The sequence below is a fragment of the Halictus rubicundus genome, unplaced genomic scaffold (genome assembly GCF_050948215.1).
Source record: "Halictus rubicundus isolate RS-2024b unplaced genomic scaffold, iyHalRubi1_principal scaffold0160, whole genome shotgun sequence".
Lineage (NCBI taxonomy): Eukaryota > Metazoa > Arthropoda > Insecta > Hymenoptera > Halictidae > Halictus > Halictus rubicundus.
Window position 1 is genome coordinate 520133 of NW_027488701.1, and position 14604 is coordinate 534736.

A 14604-nucleotide genomic window follows, 5' to 3' on the forward strand; every position below is an offset into this window, starting at 1 on the left:
AAGAAATACGCGGATACTACGACCGCTGCTGCTCTGGTGGACTACGACTCTACGGTTGCTCGGAGGAATACTTGTTTATTTGAGGCTAGTTGGTTGACTGGTCTTGTCGTCTCTTCACTCCTTGCAGCTAATCTCGGTGTGGGTGGGGTCTAAGAATCTCTGTCTTCTAATTTGTTCGTGATTGGTCAATCATTGTCATTGATCTTCGTTGGCGCCTACCATTGCCAAAGGGAGGGTAACCTTGTGCCGAGGTGGACGCGCGGTACCCTCACTCGATGGGTCCGGAAAGGCGTTATAAACCTGCGCCCGGTAAAGTGTTGTAAATTTTGTCCCGGGCCGCTACCATAAATGCTAGTGCATTACAAACATGATAAACTGGAGGTAGGCCGAAGTCTGCCACCCAGATGTTTGGTTATATTGAAATATTTGTTTTGTCTTGTGACGGAACAATACCAAAGTAAAATTTAAACTGAAAAAATTAAAAAGAATCGGGTTTAATGGTATATACTGAAATATATTTTGTATTTTTAAATCATTCTTTTTGTTTTTTAAATTTAATTACCCTTAAAAAATGTTCAAAACTAGTTATTATAAATATTGTTGTTCAATCTTTTATCAATCCCAAATAATTAAATTTATTAGAATATATATGCTGCGAATGAAAAGCAATATCAGAAGTACATTGAATAAGTAGCTATTAAATAGTCAAATGAAATTAATGATATCAACGTCGTATTTTATTTAATTAAATTTAAACTACATTCTTACTTTTGGCTAATATTGAACTAATTTAATTTTTTATAATTATGTTATTACACTGTTGTAGTTGTAATTGCACAGGGAAGACGACTGATGTAGTAGAAAGAACAAGAAAAAAGTGTTTAACGAAAAAAAAATCGTTCCATGCGGGATTCGATCCGGGACCAAAATATTCTCAGCCGGAGACGTTACGTTATTATTATTATTACATTACGTCTCCTTCGATGCACTCGCGTGTCAGCCGTAATGGAATTAAGAGGAAACAACATTCTTTTGTTTCATTCATCATATGAATCCTCGACATGAGATTTAAAATTATATCAGCAACAGCGCCATTGTAGAATATCGGTTCCACAATATTAGTTCTGGATGATACGGTAGGATGTGACACGGAATAGTACGGGGGCTCTAGAGCCCCCCGAGCGTGAGACAGAATAATACATTGGGTGATTGGTCTACTCCTATACCTCGTCTGTGGTATGGTATTACCTACAGATGTGTAGCTGACTGATGAATACGAGATGGAAACACCGGCGTGTTGGATAACGAATAAGAAAGGAACTGAAAAGGGAATCTTTCAATTTTATTAAATGTTGGATATTTATAGGGAGGAGGGTCCTAAGTGGACATGTTTTTTTTTACCCGGAGTATGGAACGATCAGGTGTCAGACGTTATAACAGAATAAAAATTGTAATTGTTACATTACATTTATTTCAGTATCACTGTCAAAAAGTCTACGTGCATTTGCATAAGAGTATGATCCTAATAATGATAATGTATGATTAGATTAGGTCCGGATACGATGTTTTGCGAATGTTATAACTTAAAAATACTTTACCACTATTATTCATGCACACACCTCGGTCTCTCTTTTTTTATTATGAAATAAATGTTTACAACAGAGTCAATAAATTCATGTGTGAAGCTAAATTAAACCAAAAATGAAATGATTCAAAATTTCAAAGGTCTAAAAAGAACTACGATTCATAAGTGTCTATATATAGACTAGAGTTTTATTTGATCCTTGCTTTGTCATTGGGCGATACAACCACATACATTGCAACGCGCGCGCCAGTCTTTGACTGCTCTGTCCTCGTTACAGCATTCGAACGCGCCTCCGGAAATTATTCGAAGTCAAATAAACCGCCGAAAAAGACAGATGAAAATGGACATGTGGCAGCCTGGGCATCGCGCAGCGGCAAGCACGCCGACGAACCGCCAACATACATTGTATACGCGGCGGCGCGGCGACGGTCCACGGGAAGCTGCAGAGAAAGAAGCGAAGATCGGTTCCGAAGGCGGTCGAAGGAATGCCATCGAACATTCGCTCGCAAGCGTCGGCCAGTATTCACTTCAGAGCAGCCATTCGTGTCAGTGCCGTGTGTTGTAAGTACGTATTATGGCGATTAGGTTTGGAGTATACATTTTGATAAGTTTTCCCGAAAACAGGCCATTTGTCCGCACAGTACGGCGGTCTCTTTATTTTCCGAGATATTTGCAAAAACTGTCTATTTTGATGTAAACTTCTGCCTATTTTGAATGACCGAATTTGTTCTTTAGGGCGCGGGAGGGTTCTTTGGTTAAAATGTACAAGGAGATTTTTATTATCCACCCTATGAAATTATCGAGTCGATGTTCTCCCATTTTGCAATCAAATTCACAGAAGTTATTTATTCATGATCACTATAAGTTGTTTCTATATATGTATTCATTGAGTGATACATGTTATTATTTATTTCCAGTGTTTTCAAATGGGTGAGGTTGGCCAACGGATGCAATGCTGGTTCGGTCTTTACCTCACGCACTGGTTCCTCGGTCACCCCAGGGTCTCATGTTTCCTTTTCAACGGTTAAGAAGTAATTTTGCAGGTATTTCCTCATTATTTCTTTATCAATGTTTTAATTTGAATAGATTTTGTTTTCTTGAATTTGGAATTTATAGGATACGGGTCTTAGGGATTGCTATTCCCTTATAACTTCTGCGAAATATATTCTTTACGTTCCATGAGTTTTAGCGCCTTATATATATATATACATTAATATATGAAGGGAGGTATGAAATTATCGAGTCGAAGTGGTCAATGTTTTTTCACTTTGCAATCATATTCACAGAAGTTATTTATACATGATCACTATAAGTTGTTTCTATATATCTATTCATTGAGTTTATAAACGTTGAATGAAGTGCACAAGTGGATGTATTTCAGGTAGAGACAATTTCTAATCGCACCGCAAACGATCCCTTCATTTATTCTCAGGTTGTCCCTATAATTTATTTTCCTTACCGCGTGTAGTAGCTTAAAAACTTTACCTTCTGCCGTTGAATACATGTTATTATTTATTTTCAGTGTTTTCAAGTGTGAGGCCGGCCATTGGATGCAATGTGGGTTCGCTGTTCACCTCACTGACTGGTTCCTCGGTCACCCCAGGGCCTCGTGTTTTGTTTTCAACAGTTAAGAAGAAATTTCACAGGTATTTTCTCATTATTTCTTTATTAATGTTTTAATTTGAATAGATCTTGTTACCTTGAATTTGGAATTTATAGGATATGGGTCTTAGGGATTGCTATTCCCTTGTAACTTCTGCGAAATATATTCTTTACGTTCCTTGAGTTTTCTCGCTTTATATACATACACTAACCAGCAAAACTGAGTCTACACTATTTGAGCCAACATAACTTTTTAAAAATCTGATCAAATGACTTGAATTTTATTGAGAAGTTGGAAGGTTTAGTTTGTTAGACGAGGTGTAAAAAATTTTTGAAAAAAGTTTGAATTGGTCGGAATCGCAAAAGAAATAGTAACAGTTGGTTTTTTTAGCTTTTTTATCTGAGCCTGTATTGAAAATTTAAAAAATGTGTTTGATTCGCTTGAGTAAATTACATCCATGCTGAAAATTTCACCGATATTGGTTAATTCGTTTACGAGTTATAAACGCTTAAAAGTGGAAAAATTGCCGTTTTTCATGATTTTCGACTTAAAACCACACTTTTAATCGTTTATAACTCGTAATCGAATTAACCAATATCTGTGAAATTTTAAGCGTAGATATAATTTATTCGAGCAAATCAAATACATTCCTTAAATTTTCAATACAGGCTCTGATAAAAAAGCTGAAAAAACCAACTTTTACTATTTCTTTTGCGATTCCGACCAATTAAAATTTTTTTCAAAAATTTTGTACACCTCGTCTAATATATATATCAATTATTGATTCCCCTCGGGGTTACAATTTTAATTACATCTCCCTCTTACCCCAATCTTAACCTTAAACTTATCCTAACTTACCCTAACTTAATTAAACGTGTCCTAAAAACACGCCATAGAGAGAGAGAACGATCTTTCACTAATATCCGCCGCGTTATTATTTTTCCCTGTCCCACACATACATGCTTCTCTGCTCTCTCCCCTCCCTGCACCTCACCCATCCTTCCCATGCCTCCTGGACCTCCTCTTTCGGCTGCTCTCTCTTTCACTCCATTCCTATGCATTCTCTCCATTTACTTCATCTCCCATATCTCTCCATTCCTGCTCTTCCTCCATTCATCCACCTTCCTCATCCATTCCTCTCCTCCTTCATCCCCTAATACTTCCCCACCATCCCCTGCCAACCACTCCCCTCAACCCTCCCTTACACATTTCCCACACATGTTCCCACGTTTCCTCCTCTCACCCACAGACCTTACATACTTTCTTCTCCTCCTCCAACCAATACTTTCCAGCTCTCATCTCGTTTCCCAACCTGTACCTGGCCACCCTTTGCCACCTGCTCTCTCCCCAGCCTTTCTTCAGATACCCCGGTATCCGCTCTCCCTTCACCCTCCCGTACCACATGTTGTACCTTGCGCTTCCTATCTTTTCCCATCTCTCCCCTGTTGCTTCTTCTTTTCCCCTTTCACTATCTCCTCACTCACTGCCTCTATCCTCTCCTCCATCATCTCCTCCGCCTCCTCCGCTGTCCAGCCCCTCTCTTCCCAAAAACGCCGTCACTCCTTCACCCACCCTACTACCTCCCCTCCCCTTCTGCCCCTTCCTCTTCCCTGCTCCCAGCACAACCTAGCTAGCTCCCCCCCTTTTTCCACCCTCAACTTCTTCTGGTACCCCCATGCCCTCAACCCCGCCCTCCCTCTCAACAACTCCCTCTGCAGCTGTTACCGCACCATATACCGCGGTGCGTACCTCTCTACTCCTAGGACCCACCTCAGAAACCTCTCCTGCAACCTTTCCACCTCTTCCCATTCCTTCCTACACCTCGTCTAATAAACTAATCCTTCTAACTTCTCAATAAAATTCAAGTCATTTGATCTAATTTTTAAAAAGTTATGTTGCTTCAAATAGTGTAGACTCAGTTTTGCTGGTTATTGTACATTAATATATACATTAATAACCAAATTACGAGAAGTGCCCGAAGACAGACCATTTGTCCGCACTGTACGGAGGTCTCTTTATTTTCTGAGATATTTGCAAAAAACTGTCAGAGTCTCCATTGCGAATTCTGCCTATTTTCAATGACCGAATTTGTTCTTTAGGATGGAGGAGAGTTCTTTCATTAAAATCTATGTTATGTCGTGCAGTTTCTCGCAATTGTAGGAGAGGTTCTGCGTGTTATTTTGTCGAATTAATGACCCGACACCTTCCTTTGCAATAACAACTTTGGTTTATTAGAACAATGACTATATACAGTTTACATTCGGACTGGTGATTATTCGGTTTCCTTTGAGAACAAGTTTGTATCTAATTTCTGCTCTGGGGTCAGCTCGCTCTTCACCTCGGTGGTGACTTTGGAGAAGAGTGGGAGATGGTCCCATTTTTGGGGGAAAGAAATCTCACTTGCTGATTGACTTGAGGGAGGAGTCATTTGTATGCAACCCCTGTTGGTGGTGGAGGAAGTCCCCACCCCAAGTCAAACGCGTAGAGAAAGTGCCTAGACCAGCACGTGACGATTGCCAGACCCCAGAGCAGCGTGACGAAAAAAAGGGCCCAAGTGGCCAGCACGTGCCTATGGTTTATTACCCCCTTGTCCCATGAGGGCGAGGACCATCGAGTTTGGGAACAATGCTTCCTTGGAAAAGCTAGATTTTCCAAGGACTTGGCAGAAGAGTCACTTTGTTCCAGTCATCTGGCAACTATGTTTATTAGGGGTCCCCAAACTGATGGCCCAAGGGGTCTGCCTTAGGGTCTCTAACCCTCACGCACTACGCGGATGCCTAACCCGTGACGATTAGGCCTTAACTGGTAACGTGTATATAAAAAATGCTTAGGCCTTCTCGAGACCCTTGTAAAAGTATCCCGAGGTCTAATGGTCTTTCCTCGGAAATGGCTGTGTGTCATAACAATCTACAAGGGAATTTTTATTATCCACCCTATGAAATTATTGAGTCGAAGTGGTCAATGTTTTTTCACTTTGCAATCAAATTCACAGAAGAAATTTATTCATGATATACTATTGTATATGTATCCATTGAGTTCATCAACGTTGAATGAAGTCTTCACAAGTGCAAGTATTTCAGGTAGAGACAATTTCTAATTGCACCGCAAACGATCCCTTCATTTATTCTCAAGTTGTCCCTACAATTTATTTTCCTTACCGCGTGTAGTAGTTTGGAAACTTCACCTTCTGCCGTTGGATACATGTTATTATTTATTTCCAGTGTTTTCAAATGGGTGAGGTTGGCCAACGGATGCAATGCTGGTTCGCTCTTTACCTCACGCACTGGTTCCTCGGTCACCCCAGGGCCTCATGTTTCGTTTTCAACGGTTAAGAAGTAATTTTGCAGGTATTTCCTCATTATTTCTTTATCAATGTTTTAATTTGAATAGATTTTGTTTTCTTGAATTTGGAATTTATAGGATACGGGTCTTAGGGATTGCTATTCCCTTATAACTTCTGCGAAATATATTCTTTACGTTCCTTGAGTTTTAGCGCCTTATATATATATATATATATATATATATATATATATATATACACATTAATAACCAAATTACGAGAAGTGCCCAAAAACAGGCCATTAGTCCGCACAGTACTGCGGTATCTTCATTTTCCGAGATATTTGCAAAAAACTGCCTATTTTGATGAAAAATTCTGCCTATTTTGAATGACCGACTTTGTTCTTTAGGGCGGGGGAGGGTTCTTTCGTTAATACCTACAATGCACAACAAGCTTTCTTTAATACACCCTGTGAAAGTATCGAGTCGAAGGGGTCAATGTTCTTCCACTTTGCAATCAAATTCACAGAAGTAATTTTTTCATGATCACTATAAGTTGTTTCTGTACTATATGTATCGATTGCCAAATGATTCCTTCAAATATCTCGATGCTTTAAATTTGACTGTGAGTTCCGACCTGACATGAGTATAGAAATGCCGCGAGTGGAAATACTGGAACATTTCGGCAAGAAAAAAACGTAGATAAAACGAAAATATACGAAATAGACATAATGAAGGATTTATTTTGTACATATTAAGAAGCAATATTTTATTCACTATATTGTCTTTTAATCTATTTCTTTTTTTTTTTTACTAATTATTTCGCCAGTCTTTGAGAATACTCTTTCGGAAGGAACAGATGTTGCCATAACACAAAGATACTCCTTTGCAAGCTTTGATAGTGTTACGTCCCGAGTGGGATGAATTACGATTTTAAGAGGATAGGACGCAGTTTCAAACCTACCTGCATACACCGGCTATGGTTCGGGAAATTGAGGATCGTTTAAATAACTTTGTACCCTTATTTTGAAAACAACAATATTATTGATTTATTCAAAGTGTGGTTCTGAATCAGAGATTACAAATTTGATTTTACAAATATGGTTTATATAGCGCATATACTGGAGTGCTTATAAATAGTTTGATAATAATAATAATAATATTAATATTACCGTGATCACGGGTTCGAATTCGGTTACAATATACTCCGACTGCTGACACTGGTCTTTGAAACGGTTTGTCGCGAAACAACTGAATGAACTATTTTAACTTCAAAAGAGGTTACTGGACTATTGACTATGACTGAATAACTGATTGTTCACGATTGTCTGACCGACTGACTGTTTATAACTGAATTTGAGGAGTTGGTCCCCCTTTTTATGAGATGGACAGTCCTTTGTTTTTCAAAGATGCTGGCACAGGAGTCTCTACCTTGCATCTTTTTATCTTCTTGATGTCTCCTGACTAGTCAGCTGTATGCCGACAGGATCTTTTTACCATGAAGTCGGCGTCTTTTCTTATAATTTGGCATAATTGGACACCTTTCCTGTTTCTTCTCAGGGTGAAAACTGATCTTCATCTGCGTGTCTTGCAGGAAGATAAGTTGGATACGTTTCTCGTGCTACCTTACTGCGTAGAATTTTTAACATATATCTTAATCCTATTTTTACTTCTCCTCGCGCGACATCATCGGATGTCCATAATAATTCATAATAATTCTTCATCTGAGGGTTTATTCGTTGGCGGTCGAACCACCGGACGTGACACCTTTATAAATTTGAGGATTATAAGGACTGCTAATATTCCTGCACTGAAGGATCCAAATGTAATGGGATGAGAAGAAAAAAAATGTGTACATGGTGTGGGTGCGCTTGTCACCATCGGGTGACTACTTCTTGGGCGTAGCCAGTGTGGATCAGGTCATCACTCGTCCACGTTCATTTCGAAGTTCTCTTCGATGCATTCCGTGCACTCCCATGCCTGACGGACCCTTCCTAGTTGCCGACCGCAGTCTTGGCATTTGGAGTAGGTGTGGGCCGGGTTCAGCTGACACACGATGTGCCAGCCCCTTGCTCGTAGTACCAGTGCTCTCTTGGGGTTAGGCGGCCATAACATGTCCGGCATATCCTATTTTGGTGGTACACGTACGATGCTTCTTGCTGTGATGTACACACGCAGTATAAATTTAGAAGATTCCGGTACGTTTCAGGGTAATGGTGTGGTATTACCCCATCTATCGGCCCATAAAATTCCTCCAATACCTCCTCTTCGGGGCGGTAGTCCATACGTCTCCTCCGTACGTCTCGGTCCGGAAAATTCCCGGCGGGCAGTCCATATTTGGAGTAGGTTTGGGCTGGATCTAGCTGACACAAGATGTGCCAGCCTCCTTCTTCACAATACCATTGTTCCCTTCTGATCAGGCGGCCATAACACGCACGACATATCCTATTTCAGTGAGGTATATAGGACGTCTCTTGTCGTGGTGCGACGACACAGTACAGATTCAGGAGGTTCCGGTATGTTTCTGGATAGTGGGTCGGTACTATCCCATCTATAGGCCCGTAGAATTCTTCTAACACCTCTTCCTCTGGGCGATAATTCGGCCTTGGGACAGGCTTTGTTGTCTTTCTGAATTGATCCTTTGTCCCGCTATTACCTTCATCGATTTTATATAGTTGGTCTCTGGGATATCAGGGTTTCTGATGTAATTTATCACTGGTTTACCCATACAAGTTGATGTGCTGAGGATTGATAGCAGCTTCTCTGGACTAATTTTCCGATATACATACTCATATATTGAAGGTTCTTTCCAAAACTTTCTAATATTTTGTTGATCAAAGGTCTTTGTCACTGTGCTTTATCCCACCGCTGTCACCAATTTTTGTTATGTCCCAGGTGGGGCGGATTATAATTTTTTGGGGATAAGTCGCAGTTTTGAACCTACCTGCATTCATCGGCTACGATTCGGGAAATTGAGGATTGATTAAATAAGTTGTATCCGTATTTTTAAAAAACAACAAAATTATCGATTTATTCAGAATTAGGTGCTGAATCAGATATTCGAAGTTTGACTTTACTTTACAAGCAGGGATTTTGTATAGCGCATAAGCTAGAGGGCTTACAAGTGTTTCGCTTTATAATAATATTAATTTATCGAGTCGCTGATTCTTGGAGATCGCTCGCAAGTTTGCAGTCGCTGATTTCGGGAGGGCGCTCGCAGGTTGTAGTCGCTGGTTTTCCGCAGTGGCTCGCAGGTCGAAGTTGCTGAACTTTCACGAGCACTTCGCGGGACTTATACGTCGAAACTCGTAGATTTTAAAAAGAACTGTTAATAATTGCACGACGCGTCTAACGTATGGATCTTTTACTAACTGACTGAACTCATTTTGAGGAGTTGATCTTCTCAATGTCTCCTGATTAGTCAGCTGTGTGTTGCCAGGGTTCTTTTACTTATGAAGTCGACGTCTTTTCTTGTAATTCGGCATAATATTCTTCTTGTTTGTTTCCAAGGTGTAAACTGATCTTCGTCTGCGTGTCTTGCAGGAAGATAAGTTGGAGTCTTTTTCCGCGCTACCTAACTGCGTAGAATTGCTAACATATACTTTAATCTTATTTTATTTCCTCTCGCGCGACATCATCGGGTTTTTCTATAATAATTAATACTAATTCTTTATCTAAGCGTTTATTCATTTACGGTCGAACCACCGGACGTGACAACGCATAAATGCACTGTCCTGAAGGAAGTTTGTTTTTGCTAACAATTACATGAGCTAAAACAACTCTAACAAGTCCTTTGCAGAAAAATATAAACGGCTGTTTCGGCCTAATTATAAACTGCTCCTTAGCCCCAGCAACAGTTGTCGAGATCATCCAATATGTATCAGTCGCTCCATAACACCTAACGCTGGGGTTATTTGCTTCTATGTCAGGATGTATCTCATACATACTAGCGCCGACAACATGGGTAGGCCACACATTCACTTCTGTACATTTCAATCCCCAGAGATTATCGGATCCCACTTTTTGGTACTTGGTACCCCATGCATCTTGATTAGGCTCAGTCTGTGTAGGTATCCGCACCAGTTTAGCGTTGTGACGGTGATCTCGCTTCGAATGTGCTTGTGACACGCACCAATCTCTGCTTGATACGCCTAGGAAAGCTTCTCTTAAAGCGCTTGCTTGTTGAAGTGTTTTCCGTAGCGAGCAGTTTCCCCCATTCAGCAAACGTATCCGCCCGGGCTTGGCGTATCAGAGCCACAAGCTCCTCATCCTCCCCGCGCATAAGCTCCACCTCCGCCGGGCGGCGGAACGAGCAGGCGATGTGGTATAACTTCCCACGCTCTGCCGCCGCCAAATGGAACGATGGAACCGTTGCGAGGAGGCCCACCACCTTGACGGAGATGGAGCGGTATCCCCGTGTGGCCCGCAAGGGGCTGTTTCAATAAATGAAAACAATAATATTTTACTCTCGAATGGTTTAGGAACGACTAACTGGCAAGTTTCGATAGCCGAATAACCTGATCCAGTGTTTTGCGATGCGACTATCGAGTGTGCCGCGCGGATTTCCACTGTATATCCACCCGAGGTTGTAAGGCTCGGATTCACCGTTGTGAACGCGTCGCGTACCCGTATCGCCGAAAAGTTACCCGCCAATTTAATATTGGGTAACGGGATCCGATTGAAAGTGCTGTGGTTGCGTACGATCGCGAAAGTCTGATAACAACGGAATGACTGCTGCGTTTGCTGTCCGGGGTCCGTTTGCTGGCCATCTCGTTGGTGTCCAACTCTTCCAAGGGATGGACCCGAAAATCCCGAAAGACTCATCCCCATTCGTTGATTGACCTGAGGGGAGGCGCATCATGTCTACTACGCATCATGTAACTCGCATCACGTCATTTTACGTATTCTTAATTTGTTTTTAATATATGTTTTACACCTACTGGAAAAGTAATAAGAATGTAAAGATAGATCGAAATTGTTTATAGCGAATAGTGATTTGTTAAGTTTGCTTATTTTGTTTACTACTATTATAATTTGCTCAAGTCTCTTATTACTAATTTTGCATATACTTCATTTATTATTAATTTCGTTTTAAATTGAATGTTTTTAAAAATAAAATCTTTGTTAAATTTATTAATTATATTGGTAAATGTGGGTGTCCGGTGTAATGATCGAGGCCGTGTTCGGTGGTATACGTCTTTATTGGTCGGTGGACCGTCGACTGCCCTGTATCGACGTTCGCGACCGAGTGTCGATCGCATACCTTTGACTGACCACCTCTCCCTCGCGTCAGTCAATTGTTTAACAGATGGCGACCGTCCCCGGAGCCGATCTTCACGTGTTTCTTTGCGGCTTTCCGAGGACGGTCGCCGCCGCGTTTACAATGTATATTGGCGGTTCGTCGGCGTGCTATTTGCACGGCCGCCACAGTAAATTTAATTTTCTGCAAACAATTTCTGATATATATTTATACATTAATAACCAAATTACGAGAAGTGCCCAAAAACAGGCCATTAGTCCGCACAGTACGGCGGTCTCTTTATTTTCCGAGATATTTGCAAAAAACTATCTATTTCGATGAAAAATTCTGCCTATTTTGAATGACCGAATTTGTTCTTTAGGGCGGGTGGGGGGGTGTGTTCTTTGGTTAAAATCCACAAGGAGATTTTTATTATCCACCCTATGAAATTATCGAGTCGATGTTCTCCCACTTTGCAATCAAATTCACAGAAGTAATTTATTCATGATCACGATAAGTTGTTTCTATATATGTATCCATTGAGTTCATAAACGTTGAATGGTCTTCACAAGTGCAAGTATTTCAGGTAGAGACAATTTTGTAATTGCACCGCAAACGATCCCTTCATTTATTCTCAGGTTGTCCCTACAATTTATTTTCCTTACAGCGTGTAGTAGCTTGAAAACTTCACCTTCTGCCGTTGGATACATGTTATATATATATATACAGGGTGTTAAAAAAAAACCATTCAATATTTATATGGTATATAGGATACACAGTGCTGAGTGAAAAAGCTATAGTAAACATAGGTCGAAAGGTCAACCGTTTCTGAGATATAAACATTTTTGTTACATTAGACGAATAGACTTGATTCGTTGGACGCGTCGTGAAGTGTTATAGTGATATATACAATTTAGAAGTGTGCGAGAATGTTTTGTTCGACATCGTATCATATTCTCGAACAAAGATTGTGAGTGACTGCCGGTGTGCAATAATTCGCAAGAGTCGTGCACTGAATCGTTCGGACGTGTCGGAAATCCATGGGGTCGAGACGAATCAGTGAAGAATTTTGCTCTTCAGTGATTGATCTCGATCCTATGGATTTCCGACCCGTCCCAACGATTGGGTAACCGATTCTTTCGAATTATTGCACATCTGCAATGACTTACAATCTTTGTTCGAGAATCCGATACGATCCCGAAAAAACCGTTCTTGCACACTTCCAAATTCCAAACAACACTATAATACGCGTCAATTTGAATCCGACATTTTCGAGACGGCGCATGAAGTAATTCTTTTTTCTTTTCCAGAATTATGGAACCAAACACCATCAAATTTGAAAAAATGTCCTTAGAACAGGGGCCATCCGCCCCAACGCCACGGGCCTCGCAGATACCGTGGCCCATTGCGGTAAAATTGTTGCCGCCCAACTTTCCGCCCTCCCGCATCCCGAGGCCATTTGAACGTGGGCCCCCGCCCACCTCCACGGCTAGGCTAAATTATGATTCTTATGTAAGTAAATATAGAATAAATGAAGAAATAATAAAATAATAAATAAATGGTGAATAATTAAAAAATTATAAAGCATAATATTATGTTTCAGAATAAATTGGCCAAGCTGATAAAGCGGGCGGAGTACCGCCAGCGGATGCGGGGCTAAAAAAAGAGAGGCTGCTTTCATCACACACAGGCGATAAAATAAACTAAAATAAATAATAATAACTATAAATTAAAATAATAATAAATATAATTCTTATTATATAATTTAAATACAAAGTAATTATAAATTATTTTTATAATGTTGTTAGGCTTCTTTTATTCACTTGTAAGAAAGTACTAGAAAGATAGATAACGCGATATCGTTAACTTAAATAAATGTGGGCGTATTACAAAATACTATGAATCTTTATTCACGACAACTGTACACGACGACAGTCAGAATCAGAATGTCCTGCTGTCCCAAAAATCCTCAGCCGTGAGAACGCCTTCGACAGTATGCCCCCTTGTTTATGACACCCCCAAGCTAAAGGACTTTCCCTTGTGGAAGGGCAACGCGCTGACAAAAACCACATGGCCTGCCTCGACCGTTTGCTTACTTCGATTTTTCTAACACACTTTTCACGCTGTATTCTTGGAATTCACTTTTATTACTTTTTTACACGCGGTTTGCAACCGTCTCACACGCTGGTTCGTTTGCTTCTGGTGAAAACTACACGCACGCGTCTCTACGTTCTATCTTTTCTTTCGCTCCTTCACACGTATTTACTCATTCTTTCTCTCTCTTCCTTCGCGCTCATTTGTTCATACTCGCTCTCTTTCTTCACGCTCATTTGTTCATCCTCGCTCTCTTTCTTCATGCTCACTTCACGCGTACTGACACATTCTTTCTCTTTCTCTCTTCACGCTCACTTCACGCCGCTACAATGTTATTTCCAAGAGGCCGCGGCATCAATATTAATCATAATTATTATTATAGATGATTTCTTTTCTTTTCGTTTGTTTGTTTGTTTATTTCGATGTTTTAGTTTGTTTTGTTTGTTTGTTTCTGTTTAATTTTAATTTTACTTTGAATATTCCCCTATCATAAATTATATAATAAATATTCTGTAAGGAAATAAAAATAAATAAATAAAAAATAAATATATATAAAATATAAGTTTGTTTGTTTGTTTATTTTCATGTTTTAGTTTGTCAGTTGTTTCTTTGTTTCTTTTTGTTTGTTCGTTTTTGTTTCACATAAACGTAGGGGACGGAGCCGTTGGCGGAAATCGCCGATTAGGTCAGCGAAAACGCAAAAACGACCACCGTTTTTGTGGAGCAGGTCGTCCGCGGATGGCCGAAAAACATCAACACAACGACAGGTGAATGCCCGAGCGAGCGCGTGCGAATGAATGTGAG

At 40.3% G+C, this 14604-nt stretch overlaps 1 protein-coding gene across 2 annotated transcripts; it reads left to right on the forward strand.

Annotated features, from left to right (window-relative positions):
• Positions 1–1958: 1958 nt before the first annotated feature.
• Positions 1959–13594, forward strand: LOC143363869 (uncharacterized). Of its 2 annotated transcripts, none has more exons than XM_076804398.1 (5): positions 1959–2150; positions 2503–2628; positions 3108–3231; positions 13017–13218; positions 13310–13594. In XM_076804398.1, the coding sequence occupies exons 2-5, from the start codon at positions 2538–2540 to the stop codon at positions 13364–13366; spliced, it is 474 nt and encodes a 157-aa protein (XP_076660513.1). In that variant the 5' UTR covers positions 1959–2150; positions 2503–2537; the 3' UTR covers positions 13367–13594. The 2 variants fall into 2 exon arrangements, with proteins under 2 accessions (XP_076660513.1, XP_076660512.1); XM_076804397.1 differs by having other exon boundaries at positions 1959–2146.
• Positions 13595–14604: the final 1010 nt, after the last annotated feature.

What these genes read in the sequence shown, in the direction of transcription:
- LOC143363869 (XM_076804398.1), top strand. Translation starts at nt 2,538, where the DNA reads ATGCTGGTTCGGTCTTTACCTCACGCACTGGTTCCTCGGTCACCCCAG. An exon ending in GTTAAGAAGAAATTTCACAG is followed by an intron (nt 3,232 to 13,016) that starts GTATTTTCTCAT and finishes TTTCTTTTCCAG; the next exon opens with AATTATGGAACCAAACACCA. An exon ending in GGCTAAATTATGATTCTTAT is followed by an intron (nt 13,219 to 13,309) that starts GTAAGTAAATAT and finishes ATTATGTTTCAG; the next exon opens with AATAAATTGGCCAAGCTGAT.